The sequence below is a fragment of the Pleurodeles waltl genome, chromosome 3_2, assembly GCF_031143425.1.
Source record: "Pleurodeles waltl isolate 20211129_DDA chromosome 3_2, aPleWal1.hap1.20221129, whole genome shotgun sequence".
Classification (NCBI taxonomy): Eukaryota; Metazoa; Chordata; class Amphibia; order Caudata; family Salamandridae; genus Pleurodeles; species Pleurodeles waltl.
The window spans coordinates 42,008,121-42,029,273 of NC_090441.1; the positions used below are offsets into that span (position 1 = coordinate 42,008,121).

Consider the following 21,153-nt stretch of genomic DNA (forward strand, 5'->3'; position numbering starts at 1 on the left):
TCTCGATGTAGAAATTTAAAGCTCTCCTCGGGTCAAGCCGATGCAGTCTCTCCTCCTCTTTTGATGGATGGGGAGGAGGGTAGAAAAAGACGAGAGCATTATAGATTGTCCCACATGGAAGGGTGTAACAACCTTTGGTAGGAAAGCCGCCCTGGTCCTCAGCACCTACTTGTCTGCATAAAAAGAAGTAAAAGGGGGTTTAAACACTAGGCACTTAATGTTTACTCACTCGCCTAGCCGACGTGATAGCTATGAGAAAAACAGTCTTTAATACTAACAACCTTAACAGATATGAATGTAAAGGTTCAAACGGTGAACCCATCTGGAATGTAAGAACTAAATTCAAATCCCACTGAGGCATAATAAACGGAGTGGGAGGAAACCTATTAGTAAGACCCTTTAAGAACCTTATAACTATAGGGGACTTCAATAAAGAGGGTTGATCGGGAAGGCACAGAAAGGCCGACAGATAACCCTTAACAGTCGCAAATGCACAACCCCTCTGCTCCAAGGACAACGCAAATAATAAAATGGCCGACAAATGGGCCCGTAAAGGATTAATATGCTTCTCTGCAAACCAAGCAACACATTTTGCCCATCTACCAGCATAGATGGGTTTGGTGGAATGTCGCCTGGCCGATAAAATAATGTCCACCACTTCTGGCAGGAGAGAAAAGGAACTCAGATTGCCCTGTTCAATCTCCAAGCATGAAGGTGCAGGCTCTGGAGGTGTAGAACCTGTCCCTGTGACTGCGAGAGGAGATCTGCCCTGTGAGGGAAACTGAGCGGAGGGCACAGTGAGAGTTGGAGAAGGTCAGAGTACCACACCCTTTTTGGCCAATCCAGAGCTATTAAAATGAATTGGGCCCGGTCTTGGCGAATCTTCCTCAGAACCCGAGGAATCAAGGGTATGGGAGGGGGGGGCGGGGAGAGAAATGCGTAACGCAACTGCCCATAACAGGACATCTGAAATGCATCGCCCAATGCCCCTCGCACCGGATACTGGAGACTGCAGAACAACTGGCAGTGCGCGTTCTCCCGAGTGGCAAAGAGGTCTACCTGAGGGAATTACCACATCCGGAAGATGTGAAGGACCAGGTCTGGATGGAGACGCCACTCGTGATTGATCGAGAAGTGTCGACAGACTGTCCACACGTATGTTCAGAACTCCGGCCAGATGGTTTGCTACTACGCTAACCTGATGGTCCTGTGCCCAAGACCAGAGCCGCAGAGTCTCTCTGCAAAGAAGGTACGACCCTACTCCTCCCTGCTTGTTGATGTACCACAACGCGGTAGTGTTGTCCGTCAGGACCTGAACCGACTGACTGAAAAGGGAAGGGAGGAAGGCCTTGAGAGCCAAACATATCGCCCGCAATTCTACCAGACTGATATGAAACATCTGTTTCACTGGAGACCAATGACCTTTGACCTCCAAGTTCCCCAGATGAGCTCCCCACCCTAGAGTGGAGGCATCCATTATAACCGTGGCCACTGGTGGTGGTAGCAAAAACAGCCTTCCTTGGGAAAGATTGCCGTCCACAGCCCACCATCGTAGATCCGCTGCCGTGTCTCTGGAGATCTTTGACTCCTCAAGATCCCTTCTGTGCTGAAACCACTGCCTGCGGAGGCACCACTGAAGAGCCCTCATAGGCCAGCGTGCATGAGTGTCCAACATAATGCAAGAAGCGAACAGACCGAGCAGACGAAGGACCTTGAGGACTGGAACAACCACTCCACTTTGAAACATTGGAATCAACGCCTGAATGTCCTGAATCCGCTGAGGCGGAGGATAGGCCCAGTTCAATGTTGTGTCCAGTACTGCCCCTATGAACAAGAGGCGTTGAGAGGGCTCCATGTGAGATTTGGGCATGTTTACCGAAAACCCCAGATCGAACAACAACTGGGTTGTTATTTGCAGGTGATGCAGCACGAGCTCCGGAGACTTTGCTTTGATCAACCAATCGTCCAGGTAAGGGAACACCGATATTCCCTTCCTCCTGAGATTTGCTGAAACCACCGCCATCACCTTCGTGAAGACTCGAGGTGCTGAAGTAAGACCAAAAGGAAGGACCGCAAACTGGTAGTGTTGCAACCCTACCACAAACCGGAAATACTTCCTGTGCAACTGCAGAATAGGGATATGAAAGTAAGCATCCTGTAAGTCGACAGACACCATCCAATCTTCTTTGTTAAACGCCAGAAGCACCTGCGCTAAAGTTAGCATTTTGAATTTCTCCTGTTTGAGGAACCAATTCAAAACCCCCAGGTCCAGGACCAGCCTCAAACAACCATCCTTCTTGGGGATCAGGAAATATCTTGAGTAACAACCCTGACCCCTTTCCTGCTCTGGAACCAACTCCACTGCACCTTTCGATAAAAGGACTAGAACTCATGCTGCAACAACAGGAGATGGTCTTCTATGCAAAAGGATGGACAGGGAGGGATGGGAGGGGAAAACTCCTGAAAAAGGAAGGGCATAACCTTTCCCCACAATATTGAGGACCCTGGAGTCCGATGTGATCAACTCCTGCATGCGGAGAAAATAAAACAACCTTTCCCCTATAGGAGAAGCATGGGATGCAATGGATGAGGACTAAGGCTGCTTTCCCTGTTGCACCCCCCCCCCCAGAGAAAGAGGCAGGGTGCTGCTGGGTGGCTACTCTCGTTCTAACCCTACCCCACCCTCTATAGGACCTATAGGGAAGACAAGACGGTTGTTGGCGTGCTGGTAGGGGTCTCCCCAGAAAGAAAACTCCTCTTCCAAACCCCCTGAACCTTCTAAAAGACTTGAACTGGGTGGTCGTAGAAGTCTGGAAGCCTAGGGACTTGGCAGTAGCCCTGCTCTCCTTAACGCGCTCTAAGGCAGAGTCAGCTTTGGAACCAAACAACTTGTCCCCATCAAACGGCAAGTCCAACAGGGTCGTCTGTACATTTCTTGGAAATCCAGAAGACCTCAACCATGTATGTCTCCCAGTGACCACACATGTGCCCATTGCCCTGGCCACCGAGTCCCACGTATCCAGCCCCGACTGAATAACCTGATTCGCTGCCGCTTGCGCATCAGACAGGAGACCCCGCATATCCGGAGGCAAATCAGGTAGCACAGCCTTGGCCGCATCCATCAGGGCATGAATATACCTGCCCAAAACACAAGTGGCATTTGCAGACGTAAGGGCCATACTGCATGAAGAAAAACTCTTCTTGGCAGATTGCTCCATCCTTTTCAACTCCCTGGCCGATGGAGCCCCAGGGAAGGAACCAGGAGCCGAACGTGAGGAGCACGAGGCCTGAACCACCAGACTCTCCAGTCAGATGCCGAGAGAGGAATCCTGGGTCCCAGGAGCCACTCTATATATTCTCGCCACAGATCTGCTTACAGTAGTCGAAGATATAGGCTTCCTCCATACTTCCAGGATTGGTTCTGTAAGAGCCTCATTGAACGGAAGGAGTGGTTCCGCAGCAGCCGAAGCAGGATGCAAGACTTCCATCAGAATGTTAGTCTTTACCTCAGCTGCCGGCAGTGGAAGGTCCAGAAAGTCTGCCGCCTTCCTTATCACCGTATGGAACGAGGCAGCCTCCTCAGTAAATTCCCCAGGAGAGGCTAGATCCCACTCAGGGGAAGTATTGAGACCACTCGCGGAGTCCAAACCCTGAAAGTCTCCCAGGGGCTCAGCGATCTCTCCTTCCTCCAGGAGCTGCCTTCTATACTCTTGCTCCTCCAAAAGCCTCAGAGCCTTTCTTCTTGAACGCAGCCTGGCCTCTATCCTCAGCGTCGACATAGAATTGGCCGACGCCGATGACCTCGGCTGACGAGGGCCAGGAGACACACTCTGGTCTCCGGATTCATCCGATACCGGATCCATCGGCATCATGGATAAACGGGCTCTTGTCCCCGGCGTTGAAGGGATTCGTGGCGAAGTCATCGGCACCACCGGCCTCGAAGGTCTCCTCGGCGATGCCAACAGCAACGGCGCCAGACCAGCACCCTCTGCTGGACAGAAGGGCATGACTGGTGTTGGCTTGTATGAAGCCGGAACGCCCACTCCAAAAGCCAACGGACCTGAGGGACCAGCCGGTGCACCGCCAGGGGCCATGGAGTTAAAAATATTAAACATACCATTCAAGAATGCTGTCGGATCTGCTTCTGGAGCCGGGAATGGTGGATACTCCTGCAGCGTCGGATCAGGCACCTCCGACTGCGCTGCAGGCGAGAAGCCAGGACTCTGAGACGGCTCGACCACCTTAAACACCGCCAACGAAGCCTGAGGAGTCACCGTCGGACTGACATCCCACGCCGGACGCCGCCGAATAGATGGTGACCTCGACCGGGATCGGTCCCTCTCCGAACGGCGTCAGGAATAATGTTGACGCTGGGAATCATGTTGATGCCGTCTCCTATGCGACCTCGAGGACTTCCCTGAAGATGACCTCCGATGTCCATGCTGCTCTTTTTTTTTTTTAGCCTTGGCCAAAAACAGCTTGGCCTCTCGCTCCTTGAGCTCCTTTGGGTTAATTTTTTGACACAAACCACACTCCTCCACGTCATGCTTGGAGCTCAAACACCACAAGCAGTCATTATGCGTGCCCATCACCAACATATGACCCCCACACTCTCTACAAGGCTTGAACCCTGATTTACAAGGTGGAGACATTTTAACAAATTAACACCTTCGAGAAACAGTAGCTTCCCAAGAGCCAGGAGAAAAACCATTATGATTTGAAGGCACGGAAAAAAGGGAACAGACGTCAGCGAGGACTTCTTTTTGCCACGATGACGTCAGACGGAGTCGGTGGGAGTCGGGCAATAGTGACATCCTCGTCGATGTGCAGAGCTGGGAAGAAAATTTCCATTGAATGCTGGCGCATTGGGAGAATTCATTAGGTGAGGAATCCACAGGTAGTTGTATCCATCAGAAACAGACAACTTCAATGTGGAAGGTGGGAGAAAAGAAGCAAAAAGGCCAATGACAGAAGTAGAAAAGAAAAAAAAGTGTACCTCAATCACAGAACGAGCAGCAGAAGGACACTAATCAAAATGAAGCAATCAGTATTTGGTCAATGCTCCAAACAAAATAAGAGGAAGTGGAACCGGCACACGCTTGCCAATCAGGTGCCAGCAAATAGGAGTGACAATACAGGCAACAAATGGTAAGCAATGGGAATGATTCAAGCGCCTTTTAATAAACAAAATGTATGTGCTGTTTCGGTGAGACCTAAAAACAGTTAGCGGCAGGAAGCATGTAGAAATACTCCTAACAGCATAACTTGCTGTATGTTCCAATGCCTGTTTGAAAAAGGGCTGCAGAGACATGCTTCAACCTGTTTAAAAGTACCTGTGGCCATTTATTGGTTTTTTTTAGATTTATGCTCTCCTGCTAAACTTTGAGTGTGGAACCTAGCCAGCTTGTGAGTGTGTTTTACTGGAAAGATAGACAACAGAGGTTTTTCTGGACTCTCAACTAGAACTGAGGCACTTGGAACTTTGTACTGAACATGATCGGCCGCTATATTTCACACACGGACTAGGAAGTGTGCTAGCACCTGTAAGGGTTAGCACCAACAATACCCACATATAAAGGAGAGCTACCTAGGAGGGGGTAAAGATTGTATAAGTGAGGAAAGAAGGTCTGCAACAAGGTATGTAATTATTAGAGGTATATTTAATAAACACCTTGTCAACAATTACATCAAACAGCAAGTAGGCAAGATCCAAAATGACAACAAGGACACAAAAATCTAAAAACCTTGCAGTCTGATATTTTAGTAGGTCTAGAGTGCCATTTATCACTGGCATCTGTGCTCAGAACGCTGAGAAAGCTGTTTGGGAGCCATACGACGAATAAAGGGCTGCAAATCATAAAAACGTCTAAGAACAACAACCTTAATTAACTTATGAACGAGACAGAATTTTAATGTACTAGAAGATGAATTTTTATTTAATGAAGACCGTCTGCTCATATTCAATCATAAAAAAATGCAGTAACATGCAAGGGCATAAGAAGTCAATTGAGGCCTGCCATGGGGAGGGATTAGACACTGGGCTTGGACACAAATGTTGGGGCCTGGAATGCCACCTCTCTTTTTTGTGTGAGCTGGGAATGGATATCGTCCACGGAATCCTAGGAAACGTTTCTTCTAAAGAGGAGATGGTCCCATTCTAGCCTAAAACCATGGTTGAATCACTAGGATAGAAAAAGAGTGATCTGTGCATCTCTGTTTACGAAACGTATGGCTCTGCAGCAACATACCAATGACAGACTATATAGTGTGGAGTACATAACTTCAATGTATATTAAAGACGGGTATGACTGAATCCCTTAATGGGCGAGTAGCACACTGAAATCAGTGGCAGAGGGGACATGGCCCCTGAGCCATAGAGCACAAGTTGAAAGGGTAGAAGTATTGTATTAGCAGCAGTGTATCCAGAACATGGTCTAGGGTACCCAGGTAAGCACTGCATAATTTAACCTTGAGGTCACAAGATACAACAACAATGACTACACTTTCGGGAAGGAGAACTCATTTAATTCGATTTTAAACAGAAGCCAATTTCAGTTGTATTATGGATTTAATGGGTATCAAAAACATGGGGGCCTATTTAAAACTACTAAATTATTGACTAAATGTACTGGGCTTGAACAAGGAACAAGCACCTCTGAGCCGAGGCACACTGTTTCCCACGGACATGATCTCCAGTTTTGTCCCAGTGAGCTTCTTTGATGCCTTCCCTTGGTCGACTGCTTTAGTCCGGTTGGTGACATTTTGTCTTCACTTCAGTGACTGTAGCTTCAATTTAAAAAGTCTTTACGTCCTCTCATTGTAAATGCACAACAATGAATCTGAGTCAATCAATTCACGGAAGTATAGCAGACAGAGAACAGAACAATTGTGCTGATTGCTGTAGGGGGCTCGTATGAAAAGGCAACACAAGGGGAGGAGACTGTTGGCATTCACGTCAGAGTAAGTTCATTTTACAAACACCCTGGAGTTTCAGGACAGGCATCGCAGAGTACCAGGTGTCAAAATCTATCCTTGTCAGGGTAAGAGACATTAGGTGTCGCATTCAATGATCACACCTGCTTGGCTACAGAATACTAAATTTACCATTAGTAAGGCACTCGAATATTTGCCATATTTAACAACGTGTCACTGTAAAGGACACTTGGTGTCAAGTGTAAAACTTTGCCGGGACAGTCTATACTGGGTATCGTGTTTAAAGAAGCGTCGTTGTCGGAGAAAGGGATACTTACTGGCTGTCACATTAAACGATTGTCACGTGATGCATAAAGGCGAACATTTTCGAACACCAGAGTGAATAAAAGTTTATGCATCTTGAATTAGGGCGTTAAGAGGTATAAAATTAACAAAAAAAATGACAAACACGTTAGGCAAAAAAAAAAGGGCCTCCTTCCTAAACATGTTGTGCATGAATTAATACTGAATATCACACGTAATATGTCAGAACACCTGCCTTGCGTGTTATATTCCACTCTAGTTGAAGTTATATAGCGCATTAGCCCAGTGGTATTAAGTGCGTGAATCTGTCATGTTATCTATGTGGGTAGTGTTTAATGTTGTGCTTGAGGACCAGAGTTGGGGACCTTCTTTGCTGCTGCACCTGGGAGAGAAGCTGAAGCAAACAGGAGTGAGAGGTAGGGATATGAGGAGGAGTACTGACGGGTACAGTGAGTAAGAGAGCTTGTGATCAAGCTGGGCCCATGTGCTTGGCAGATAAAGCTCAACCTGTGTCGTCACTAGCGTGAAGGTGTGCATGCGCAATATTTGAGAAACGTGAGACAACGGGCACAGTCACGCAATCATAGGACCCAGGGCGCTCACGATGCATTACAAGTACCCTGCCAATACAGAAATGCCAAATGTCACATTTGCCGGCTAGTAGAGTACAGGGCAAAGGGTGTTATACTTAATGCTGCCTTGGAGACACATGAAACTACTTAACACTCCTCTTAGAGCAGAGACCATTTAATAGTTTTATCATATAATAGGGCGTTGGGTGCTGCATTTAACAGTCCTGTATGGAAAGAAGATACCAGAAACCGTATGTAACAGTCCTGCCAGGGAAGGGGACAGGGGTGACCACATTTATCAACATCCCGATCTGGATAGCGGACACAAATATTACTCCCCTTCCCGACTTTTCAGGCCACAGGATGACAAACTAAAGTGTTGTAAGTGTTGTATGGAGGTGAACTGGAGAGTGCGTGTGAGGGAGCGGGTCGCAGACCTCACTTTTCTACCTGCCACTTTGCCGTCACCACGACTGTCACTGCTCCCTTTCATTCTCGCCCCTTACCTGCCAACTGCCTCCGCAGCAGTAGCGCTGACTGAGGCTCGGTCATGCTTCACTCGGGAAAGGGGAAGCGGACGGGCTTCGGGTGTGTAAACTCTGGGCAGCCCGTGCCCCACGCAACGCCGCAGAGAGAGTAAGTGGTAAGTGTACGCGAGCCCCTCACACCGCCTCAGCCCCGCTCGCCGCACTCCAGGCCACCGCCGGCAACTGCGCAGGCGCACTCGGACTTGTTAAAATCCATTCTGAGAAACACGGCTTTCCAGACAGGGGCCTCCATGGCTACGTCATTAGCGAGGCTCAGGCGCGCGGCCATGTTGGTGAGGTCAACTGAGAGATGAGAACATATTGAGATGTGTTTTTGAATATATGGGACATTTTGAGGTTGGCTCCGCGCGGTGTCAACAGCCATATTGTGGTTTCTTCTAGCTTAGGGTGCTCGCTATTGGAACGTCACCTTACTCCTTGTGCCGTCTTTAGCATAACTGAAAATGGTATCACAAGCAGCAACAATGCAAAGGTCTATTTACCGCAGCCATCTTTGAAAGAGTTGTGTTATGCTAATATGTTTTGTATTATTTTTAACCGCACACGCAGGGACGGTTCTAGGGTTTTGGGGCCTCGGGCAGAAAGGGAATGTGCAAGGTTACTGTAACTGGCATACGAGTGACGCATTCAGGGCTGTTTGCATCTCAGTAGATGGCCCTGAAGCTGCTTTATGCAGCCTCCTCCTGGGCTGCAGCACCACCCTCGTAAAGGACTGGAGGTGTGAGGGTTGCTTATCTTCTGAGAGGGTACAGTGCTGGTGCATTAAAGTGCGTGAAAATGGACAACATCCCATGGTGCCTCTATATGGGCACCACGGCAGGACAAACCTGCAGAATGTGTTTTCTTGCAACTAGGCCATTTCAGGAGAACTCCTTCCGTGGGCACAGTTGCAATGAGAAGGCTCTCTCTTAATTGCACTGTCATGGGTCACAAGATGCTCAGTGTGTCATGTACTGGCTGTGTCACACTTTTGCGGGCCCCATGTTGGTAGTCTAAGTGAGGGGCTCTCGGCAGTTGCCCACATTGCCCATGCCTAGCACCGGCCTTGCGCACATACCTGCCAATTACTTAACATTTCAGCACTTTGGTGTAGACATTGCGGTTGTAGGTTGCTCTCAGAGTGAGTTGTTTTGCAGGTGATGCCAATGACCAGATGAGTAAGTTTGGTGTGACGTGTAGTGTTTTGACATACCAGTAGAGAGATGATTGCAATCAACAGCAAACACCGAAGCATTTAAAAGACATGCTTGTACTCTTTTCCCTACAGTTGTGTTTCGGTGGGAGTGCAGGAGGGTGGATCCTTCCATCATACGTCAAAACCTGTGAAAGACAGGTTTGTGTTCACACCTGCCAACTCACCTGCATTTGGAGGGTGTTATCTTTTTTACTCATATTCATCCACTTGATGAATAAAATGGCTCCACAGAATTTAATGGAGTCCCTCACTTTTCGAACCTCACACTCCAAAAACGTTCATTCCACATTCACCTTAATGGGGGTCACCCTCTTAAATGCCTGATATATTTTTGAGTCAAGAGTTTGACAGGAATGTGTATTTGGGTTGTTTCTGCGTAGTGTGTCTCATTGTGATGGATGGTCTTCTTCTGGACTTTCACCAAACCTGATTCGGGTGTAAAAGTGTAGTTCATAAGAACAAGTTACTTACCTCCAGTAACGCTTTTTCTGGTGGATACAATAGCTACCTGTGGATTCCTCACCTTATGAATTCATCCTTGCGCAAGCATCCGACGGAAAGTTCTCTTCCTAGCTCTCCACGTCGACAAGGACGTCAAAATTGCACGGCTCCACGCGACTCCGATACACATATCTATATAACCACATTTCCTAGTGCAATCAGACAGGCAACAGGGAGGCGGGTGGGACTGTAAGGAATCCACAGGTAGCTATTGTATCCACCAGAAAAAGCGTTACCGAAGGTAAGTAACTTGTTCTTCTAATGGATACAAACTATCTGTGGATTCTTCACCTTATGAATAGAGTCCCAAAGCAGTACCGCACTCGGAGGTGGGTGCCCGTCTGATTACACCAAGAAATCCTGTAAAACAGATTGCGCAAAATGGCCGTCCCTCCGAACCTCAACATCCAAGCAGTAATGCTTAGCGAAAGTGTGGAGGGACGCCCAAGTTGCTGCCTTACAAATGTCCACCATCAGGACTCCCCTTGCCAGGGCCGAAGTGGCCGACTTAGCCCTGGTGGAGTGAGTCCTGATACCCTCAGGAGGAACTTTCTTTGCCGGTGAGTAGCAAACTTTTATACAAAGAATGACCCACCTGGAGATTGTTCTTTCTTTTATGAACTGCTCTGCCCTTCCGCTGACCAACATACCCCACGAACAGCTGATCCTCTAGGCGAAAGTCTTCCGTCCTCTCAATATAAAAACTGAGAGCCCTTCTAGGGTCCAATCGATGGAGTCTCTCTTCCTCTTTAGAGGGGTGGGGAGGAGGGTAGAAAGAGGGAAGGGTAATAGTCTGCCCCCTATGAAAAGGAGTGACAACTTTTGTCAGGAAAGCCGCCCTGGTTTTCAGTACCACTTTATCAGAAAAAAACAAGGTAAAGGGGGGTTTTACGGAAAGGGCTTGAAGCTCCCCAACCCTCATAGCAGAAGTTATAGCAATAAGGAATACAGCCTTCAGAACCAAATACCTTAAAGGACATGAATGCATGGGCTCGAACGGTGAACCCATCAGAAATGTTAAAACAAGATTTAAATCCCACTGAGGCATGTGAAAGGGCGTGGGGGGAAACTTATTAAGCAAGATCTTAATAAACCTATTTACAATCGGAGATTTAAATAAAGAGGGCTGATCCAGGAGACAAAGAAAAGCCGACAGAGCGGCCAAATAACCTTTCACTGTAGCTACTGGACAGCCTTTCTTTGCTAAATCAAGAGCAAATAACAAAACATCAGAAAGGTGGGCTTTCAAGGGATCTTTCTGCTTCTCTCGACACCAAATAACAAATTTAGCCCACCTACTGGCATAAATGGATTCAGTGGAGTGTTGCCAGGACGATAGAATAACATCCACTACATCCGGTGGGAGAGAAAAAGAACTCAGGTTGCCCTGTTCAATCTCCAGGCATGAAGGTGCAGAATCTGGAGGTGGGGGTGTAGAACCTGCCCCTGCGACTGCCAGAGGAGGTCTGCCCTGAGCGGGAGACAGAGCGGAGGGCACTTTGATTGTTGTAGAAGGTCTGTGTACCACACCCTTCTCGGCCAATCCGGTGCCTCCAAGATGACTTGGGCCCTGTCTTGGCGAATCTTTCTCAGGACCCGAGGAATCAAGGGTATGGGGGGAAACGCGTAAAGCAACTGCCTGTCCCAGGGTATTTGAAACATGTCCCCCAACGCTCCTTGCAACGGATACGGGAGACTGCAGAACGACGGGCAGTGCACATTCTCCAGAGTGGCGAATAGATCTACCTGCGGAGACCCCTACATCTCGAAGATGTAACGGACTAGGTCTGGATGGAGACGCCACTCGTGATCGGCCAAGAAGTGCCGACTGAGTCTGTCCACACGTACGTTCAGAACCCTGGCCAAATTATTTTCTATCAAGTAAATCTGATGGTCCTGAACCCAGGACCAGAGCAGCAGAGCCTCTCTGCAGAGAAGGTACAACCCTACTCCTCCCTGGTTGTTTACGTACCACATCGCTGTAGTGTTGTCCGTGAGGACTTGAACCGACTGACCGCGAAGGGAAGGAAGGAAGGCCTTGAGAGCCAGACGTATCGTCCACAGCTCCAACAGATTGATATGAAACATCTATTCCACCGGAGACCAGTGACCCTTGATCTCCAGATCACCCAGATGAGCCCCCCACCCTAGAGTGGAGGCATCCGTAACAACTGTGGCCACTGGAGGTGGCAGTGAGAACGGCCTTCCTTGGGAAAGGTTGCTGTCCACTGCCCACCACTGAAGATTCGCTGCAGTGTCCCTGGAAATCCTTATTGAATCCTCGAGATTCCCTTTGTGCTGAAGCCACTGCATGCGGAGGCACCGCTGAAGAGCCCTCATATGCCAGCGTGCATGAGTGACCAACAGAATGCAAGAAGCAAACAGACTAAGCAGGCGTAAGACCTTGAGGACCGGAACAACTGATCCATTTCAAAACATTGGAATCAGCGCCTGAATGTCCCGAGTCCGCTGAGGCGGAGGGTAGGCCCGATACAATGTTGTATCCAGTACTGCCCCTATGAACAGGAGGCATTGAGAGGGCTCCAGGTGAGACTTGGGCACGTTTACTGAAAACCCCAGATCAAACAACAACTGGGTTGTCACCTGCAGGTGATGCAGCACCAGCTCTGGAGACTTGGCTTTGACCAACCAATCATCCAGGTAAGGGAATACCGCTATTCCCTTCCGCCTGAGATGTGCTGCAACCACCGACATCACCTTTGTGAAGACTCGAGGTGCTGAAGTAAGCCCAAATGGAAGGACTGCAAACTGGGAGCTTTGCAACCCCACCACAAACCTGAGATACTTCCTGTGCGACTTGAGTATAGGAATATGAAAATATGCATCCTGCAAGTCGACAGACACCATCCAATCCTCTTTGTTCAACACCATAAGTACCTGCGCTAGAGTCAGCATTTTGAATTTCTCCTGCTTGAGGAACCAATTCAAAATCCTCAGGTCTAGGATCGGCCTCAGGCGACCGTCCTTCTTGGGGATCAGGAAATATCTTGAATAACAACCCTGACCCCTTTCCTGCTCCGGAACCAACTCTATTGCACCCTTTGATAACATGGGCAGAACCTCCTGTTGCAACAACAGAAGATGGTCCTCTGAACAAAACGAGGGACGAGGGGGGAGGGAGGAGGGAACTCCTGAAAGGGGAGAGCATATCCTTTTTTCACATTATTCAACACCCAGGAGTCTGCTGTTATCAACTCACACTTGCGGAGAAAAAGACTAAGCCTACCCCCTACAGGAGAGGCATGTTCTATAAAGTGGGGAAAACTAGGGCTGCTTCCCCTGCTGTTGGCCACCAGAGGAAAAGGATAACGAAGAAGGGTGCTGCTCGACTGCCCCTCTAGCTCTAGCCCTCCCACATCCTCTAAAGGGTCGATAATATGGATTGACAGGCTGTTGGGCCTAGTACTGGGGCCTCCGAAAAACCGCCCCACGACCAAAACCTCTGAACCTGCGAAAAGACCTATAAGGGGTAGCTAATGACTTTGTTGTAGCTCAGCTCTCCTTAAAACGTTCAAGGGCAAAGTCAGGTTTCTCCCCAAACAGCTGTTCACCATCGAAGGGCAAGTCTAGTAAGGTGGTCTGTACATCCGAGGAGAATCCGGAGGGCCTCAGCCACGCGTGCCTCCTTGTAGCAACAGATGTCCCCATCTCCCTAATACTGAGTCTGTGGTATCAAGGCCAGATTGTAAAACGGTAAACTTTGCACTTGTATAGCGCACTACTCACCCGTTAGGGTCTCAAGGCACTGTACGCATACCGCAGTGGAACCCCTCCTGGCTTTTCCCTGTGAGGCACCCACTCCTGGGCAACCCCCAGGGTGAAACCAGGCATCCAAGCGCTGTTGGGGCCGTTGTGGAGATTAAGCAAGCTATTGCCCAGAGTTACAGAGTGGGACCCATTAGATTAGGCACCGAGGCAAGAATTATCTGGCCAAGGGAATGGAGTCCAAGACCCCCCAAAGCAGGAATTGAACCCTGGTCTCTGCATCAGGGTCTGCCGCTCTAACCTTTGTGCCACACTTCTCCACATAGTATAATCTGCTGCGCCGCAGCCTGTGCATCCAAAAAGAGTGTTCCAAAAGGCCTCTGTGCCTCCTGTGGCAGATCCCCGACCATAGCCTTAGCTGAATCCATAAGGGCATGGACATACCTGCCCAGCACACAGGTAGCGTTCGCAGCCTTAAGCGCCATGTTGCAAGACTAAAAGATATTTTTTGAAGTCTGCTACATTCGTTTGGACTCCCTATCAGACGGGGCCACAGGGAACGAACCAGGAGTAGACTTTGTGGAGCAAGACGCTTGAACCACTAAACTCTCCGGGGTTGGATGACGTGAGAAGAACCCAGGATCCCCGGTTGCTTACCTATGCCTACTTGCCACAGCTCTATTAACAGCTGGAGACGAAACTGTTTTTCTCCACCAGTCCATAATAGGCTCCAACAATGCCTCGTTGAAGGGCAGCAAAGGATCAGCTGAGGATGCACCTCAGTTAGCAGATTTGTCTTTACCTCTGCTGCAGATAAAGGCAGGTCTAAATAGTCCGCTGCCTTTCTAATGACCGAGTGGAATGACGCTGCTTCCTCCATAAACTCCCCCGGAGATGAAATGTCCCATTCCGGGGAAGTATCCAGCCCCCTGGCTGACCCCGATCCTTGGTATTCCTCCGAAGGCTCCATAAGCTTACCCTCTTCCAACTGCCGGTATTCTTCTTCATCAAAAAGACGCAAAGCCTTTCTCCGAGATCTCAAGTGGGATTCTAACCTCGGCGTCGACATCGAATCCACCAACGCCGAATCCCGACCAGGCACAGAAGAAGATGTATGGATCCGAGCATCACTCAGACCCGGCGCCGACACGGCCTCCAATGGCGCCTTCTTCGGAGTCAGCTGGCACGCAGGTAATGGAGCTGGCTGGCCAGGGGACAGCATCGGCGTCGGCTGATGCGGAGATGGCAACGGCACCACAGATCTAGATCGGGACGCCATACCTTGAGGAGACATCATCGACGTCGACCCGGCACCCTCAACCGGGCACAACGGCATAAACGGCTTCATCAGATATGGAGCCGGGGAGCTCAATGAAAAAGCTAATGACCCCGTTGGACCGTCCGGTGCACCAGCAGGGGCCATAGCTTGGAAAACAGCATACATGCATTTAAAAATGCCGCCGGATCCGCTCCCGGAGCCGGAAAGGCAGGATATCTCTGATCTTGATCCTGCTGCTGCACATCAGGCTCTTGCGGTGCCAGAGAAAACTGAGGGTTATGAGGAGCCACCTCATAGACTGACGGCGTCGGAGATACTCCTGGACTCTGGGGCTGCGGAGTCACAGTAGGGCTCACCTCCCAATTACTTCGACATCGAGTTGATGGAGACCTCGATCGGTTTGTGTCAATCGGCGCTGTGACGACGCCTCTTCTTGTGCCTCCTGGTAGAAGCGTCAGATGAAGCCCTCTTGTGGCCCTTCTTCTTAGCCTTCGCTAAGAAAAGCTTGGCCTCTCTTTCTTTAAGTGCCTTAGGATTCATACTCTAACACGATCCACACCCTTCGACATTGTGCTCAGAGCTAAGACACCAAAGGCAGTTCTCATGCGGATCAGTGACCGACATCCTACCGCCACATTCATTACAAGGCTTGAAACCCGATTTTCTCGGGGGAGACATTGTAACTACCAAAGATACACACTATCCAACGAGCCAGGAAAAAAACGTTGGTGTCGAAGGCACAGAAAAAAAGAAACTGACGTCAGCACGCCGGCAAGGACCTCTTATTGGCACGGTGATGTCAGACGGAGTCGCGTGGAGCCATGCAATTGTGACGTCCTCGTCGACGTGGAGAGCTAGGAAGAGAACTTTCCGTCGGATGCTGGCGCAAGGATGAATTCATAAGGTGAGGAATCCACAGGTAGTTTGTATCCATCAGAATTTAGGTTCTTGGTAGGCTCTGTGCTGCACTGGCTGCCTTTCTTATAAGGACAACAACTTTCCCATATCTTTTCACTGGACACTTTATGAGCGCAGGGACACCTTGTGCACACAGAGACAATCTGTTCAAATGGAGGAGACACTACAATACATTTGTTGGGGAAGTGGTGGGCAGTACATTCAGAAGACAGTCTAAGGGCCATATGTACGAACACTTTTTCCCATAGACACAGAATGGGTAAAAACCTTTGCTACATCTGGCCCTAAGAGTTTAGGGCCAGATATATGAAACTTTTTTGCACTCACAAACGGTGCGAATCGCAAAATTCGGCCGTTTGCAAGTGCAAAAAAGTGTTCTGCGATGCATGAAAGGCATTCGCAGACTAAAAATAAGAAATCGCAAAAATTGCTATTTTTTGCGTTGCGACCTGGTTTTGCGACTCGTATTTTGCGATTCGGTATTTCCAGTAGGAAATTGCGAGGCTCAAATTGCGAGTCGCAAAATCCAAGTTGCAAAGAGATGCATCAAAAAATCGCAAACTGCGTTTTTTCGCAGAATGGCCTTTTGCACATGCAAAATACCACTAAGTGAAACCAGGTGGTAACCAGGTGCAACCTATATAAAGAGGCCCAGAATGCCTCAGACTCTTTTCCACAATGGCTGCATTCTACGTCATGGCAAGGAGGATGAGGATCTTGGCAGGTTTGAGGAGAGGGAGGAGGAGGAGATAGGAGCGCATTTTCAGAGTGCGCTTTACACTTTTTAACCTGACAGAGAAGGAAATATATGAGAGTTATAGGTTGAACTCAGTCATGATACTTGATCTGATAGCTGAGCTACAACCCATACTGCAGCGCAGAACACTAAGGACTCACAGCATACCCACCCATGTGCAGGTATTATGCTCCCTCCACCTACTCGCCTCAGGGAGCTATCAAGGGGTCATAGCAGCAGCTGGAGGGGTCTCACAGAGTACCCTCTCCAGATTTTTCAATGCATTTATCAACGCCATGCTGAGTAAACTACACCAGTACATCAGATTCCCCCACACCCCACAGGAAATACAGCAGACAAAAATTGAATTTTACCAGATAGCACAGTTCCCCCACGTCGTAGGTGCCATAGATGGGAAACATGTGGCAATCTGTCTACCATCAGCCACTGAGTATGTGTACCGCAACCGTAAATACCAACATTCAATCAAATCAAATCAAATCATTAACATTTATAAAGCGCGCTACTCACCCGTGCGGGTCTCAAGGCGCTAGGGGGGAAAGGGGGGGTTATCGCTGCTCGAACAGCCAAGTCTTTAGGAGTCTCCGGAAAGCGGAGTGGTCCTGGGTGGTCCTGAGGCTGGTGGGGAGGGAGTTCCAGGTCTTGGCCGCCAGGGAGGAGAAAGATCTCCCACCCGCCGTGGAGCGGCGGGTGCGAGGGACGGCAGCAAGTGCGAGGCCAGCGGAGCGGAGGGGGCGGGTGGGGACGTAGAAGCTGAGGCGTCTGTTGAGGTATTCCGGTCCCTTGTTGTGGAGGGCTTTGTGTGCGTGGGTGAGAAGACGGAAGGTGATCCTTTTGCTGACTGGGAGCCAATGCAGGTGTCTCAGGTGTGCGGAGATGTGGCTGTTGCGGGGTACGTCGAGGATGAGGCGGGCCGAGGCGTTTTGGATGCGTTGCAGGCGGTTCTGGAGTTTGGCTGTGGTCCCGGCGTAGAGGGTGTTGCCGTAGTCCAGGCGGCTCGTGACGAGGGCGTGGGTCACGGTTTTTCTGGTGTCGGCGGGGATCCAGCGGAAGATCTTACGGAGCATGCGGAGAGTGAGGAAGCAGGCGGAGGACACGGCGTTGACTTGCTTGGTCATGGTGAGAAGAGGGTCCAAGATGAAGCCGAGGTTGCGGGCGTGGTCTGCGGGGGTCGGTGCGGTGCCGAGGGCCGTGGGCCACCAGGAGTCGTCCCAGGCGGACGGGGTGTTGCCGAGGATGAGGACTTCCGTTTTTTCAGAGTTCAGCTTTAGGCGGCTGAGCCTCATCCAATCTGCGACGTCCTTCATACCCTCTTGTAGGTTGGTCTTGGCGCTGGCGGGGTCCTTGGTGAGGGAGAGTACAAGTTGGGTGTCGTCGGCGTAGGAGGTGATGATGATGTCGTGCTTGCGTACGATGTCGGCGAGGGGGCTCATGTAGACATTGAAGAGTGTCGGGCTGAGCGATGAGCCTTGAGGTACGCCGCAGATGATCTTGGTGGGTTCTGAGCGAAACGGAGGGAGGTAAACTCTTTGGGAGCGGTTAGCGAGGAAGGAGGCGATCCAGTCCAGGGCCTGGCCTTGGATCCCGGTGGAGCGTAGGCGGGTGATTAGGGTGCGGTGACAGACGGTGTCAAAGGCAGCCGAGAGGTCGAGGAGAATGAGGGCGACTGTTTCACCGTTGTCCATCAGGGTTCTGATGTCGTCTGTGACTGAGATGAGGGCGGTTTCCGTGCTGTGGTTGGTTCGGAATCCGGTTTGTGAAGGGTCGAGCAGGTTGTTGTCTTCCAGGAAGGTGGTCAGCTGTTTGTTGACGGTCTTTTCTATTACCTTGGCTGGGAAAGGTAGAAGAGAGATGGGGCGGAAGTTTTTCAGGTCGCTTGGGTCAGCCGTAGGTTTCTTTAGTAGGGCGTTGACTTCAGCGTGCTTCCAGCATTCGGGGAAGGTAGCAGAAGAAAAAGAAGAGTTGATGACGGTCTGGAGGTGCGGGGCGATGATGTCGTCGGCTTTGTTAAAGATGAAGTGCGGGCAGGGGTCCGAAGGGGCGCCGGAGTGGATAGAGTTCATGATGGATTTGGTTTCTTCCGTGTTGATGTGGGTCCAGTTGTTGAGGGTGATGTCCGGGGAAGCGGGTTCAGTGGTGTATGGTTGGGTCTGGTGTCCGAAGCTGTCGTGGAGGTCGCTGATCTTGCGATGGAAGAAAGTGGCGAGGGATTCGCACAAATCCTGTGAGGGCGTGACGGCGTTGGCGCTGGCGCTGGGGTTGGAGAACTCTTTGACGATGCTGAAGAGTTCTCTGCTGTTGTGGCTGTTTTTGTCTAGTCTGTCGGTGAAAAAGTTCCTTTTGGCAGTGCGGATCAGGTGGTGGTGTTCGCGTGTAGCGTTCTTGAGGGCGGTCATGTTGTCCACGGTGTGGTCCTTGCGCCAGGCCTTCTCAAGGGCACGACAAGTTTTCCTTGATTCTTTGAGGGTGTCAGAGAACCAGAGAGGTTTTTTGGTGTTGGTCTGTCGATGCGTGCGTTTGAGGGGAGCAAGGTTGTCAGCGCAGTTGGAGATCCAGTTTGTGAGGTTGAGAGCTGCGTCGTTGGGGTCGGTGGTGAGGGTGGGTTGGTTGGCGGCGAGAGCGGAGAAGAGTTGCTCTTCAGGGATCTTGTTCCACTGTCGACGAGGGGTGGGTTGAGTGCGGAGGTGGGAGGTCTCGCGTCGGAATGTGAAGTGGACGCAGCTGTGGTCGGTCCAGTGTAGGGCAGAGGTGTGGCTGAAGAAGATGTGTTTGCTGGCGGAGAAGATAGGGTCGAGCGTGTGTCCGGCGATGTGGGTGGCGGTGTTCACCAGTTGTTTGAGGCCGAGGTTGGCGAGGTTGTCGAGCAGGGTGGTGGTGTTGGGGTCGTTGTTTTGTTCCAGATGGAAGTTGAGGTCGCCTAGGAGGATGTAGTCCGGTGAGGCGAGGGCGTGCGGGGAGATGAAGTCGGCGATGGCGTCGCTGAAAGAGGCGCGAGGTCCGGGAGGACGGTAGACGAGGGATCCTCTGAGGGTGGTCCTTGGGTCGGTGCGAATCTGAAAATGCAGGTGTTCAGCGGCGAGAGGGGAGTCTTCAGTGGAGGTGGTGACGCTGATGGAGTCTTTGAAGACGATGGCGACACCTCCTCCTACTTGGTTGGTGCGGTCTTTTCTGGAGATCTTGTAGCCTTCGGGGATGGCGGGTAGCGATGTCTGGAGCAGAGGAGGCGTTCATCCATGTCTCCGTGATGAAGGCGACGTCCGGGGCTGTGGAGTCCAGGAGGTCCCAAAGTTCAACGGCGTGCTTGTGGACGGAACGAGCGTTGATCAGGATGCACTTGAGGTGGTTGATGGCGCGTGGGCTTGTGGTCGTGGTAGTTGCGTGGTGGAAGATGCGTTTGCAGGAGTTGCAGGCGAAGGGTCCATGGGTGCGTTTGGGGTGAGCTAGGAAGCAGGTTTTGGAGCGCCCTGGGTTGAGGGCGTGGTGGGTGGTGGGGTCGTAGCGGATCAGCGGGGCTTGGGGGAGCTGGGGACCAGGGGTCGTGGCGCTGGGCGCGGGCCAGGCGCAGACGGGCGCAGACGGGCTTGCCTCTGGTGCGCCTCCGGCGCGCCAGCGGCATGCCCGCTGCGCGCGCCCGCTGCGCAGTCGCGCAGCGGCCGCCATAAGAGGTAGGAGGGGGGGGGAGGGGTCAGCTGGGGGCGAATGGGAGCTGGGGGGCGGGGGCGTGCAGGAGGTCGCGGCGGGAAAGCGCGAGGGAGGGGGGGGGACAGGTAGAGTGAGAGGAGCTGGGGGAGGGGGTTTAGGGTGGAGGAGGGTGAGTGTTAGGAGGTTTGGAGATTAGGGAGAGAGATAGGAGTAGGGTTGTGAAGATAGGGGAGGGGGGGTTGTAGAGGTGGGTGAGGGAGAGAGGTAGAGTGAGAGGATAGGGAGATAGGTAGTAGAGGGGGTGGCGGGAGGGGGGGAGAGATAGAGAAATAGATAGAGAAAATAGATAGAGAAGTCGATAGATAGGGAAATAGATAGATAGACAGATAGGTAGGTAGGAGGAGGTGGAGAGTGGGGGAGTTAGATAGTGAGATAGGGAGCTAGAGAGATAGGAAGATAGGAGGAGTGAGGGAGGTAGATAGCGAACGGGTTAGCTAGGGGTGAGAGAGGGGGAGGCGAGTGAGGGAGGGGGATGAGGAGGGAGCAGGAGGGCAGGCTCGGGGGAAGAAGACGGAGGAGGTAGAAGAGCCGAAGACAGGAGAACAGAAGACAGAAGAACAGAAGACAGAAGAACAGAAGACCGGAAGAGCAGAAGACAGAAGAACAGAAGAACAGAAGCACAGAAGATCGGAAGAGCAGAAGAACAGAGAAGAACAGAGAAGAACAGAGAAGAACACAGAAGAACACAGAAGAACCGAGAAGAAGAACACAGAAGCACC

The 21,153-nt window shown here is 50.8% G+C and overlaps 1 protein-coding gene across 1 annotated transcript in view; it reads right to left on the bottom strand.

The window, feature by feature from the left end:
- Positions 1–8,522, bottom strand: part of UBE2G1 (ubiquitin conjugating enzyme E2 G1) — a 296,237-nt gene extending 287,715 nt beyond the window's left edge. Inside the window, exon 1 of the mRNA XM_069226696.1 lies at positions 8,315–8,522. Within this exon, the coding sequence (XP_069082797.1) occupies positions 8,315–8,360 (46 nt within the window). The 5' untranslated portion in view covers positions 8,361–8,522. The remainder of the gene's footprint in view (positions 1–8,314) is intronic.
- Positions 8,523–21,153: the final 12,631 nt, after the last annotated feature.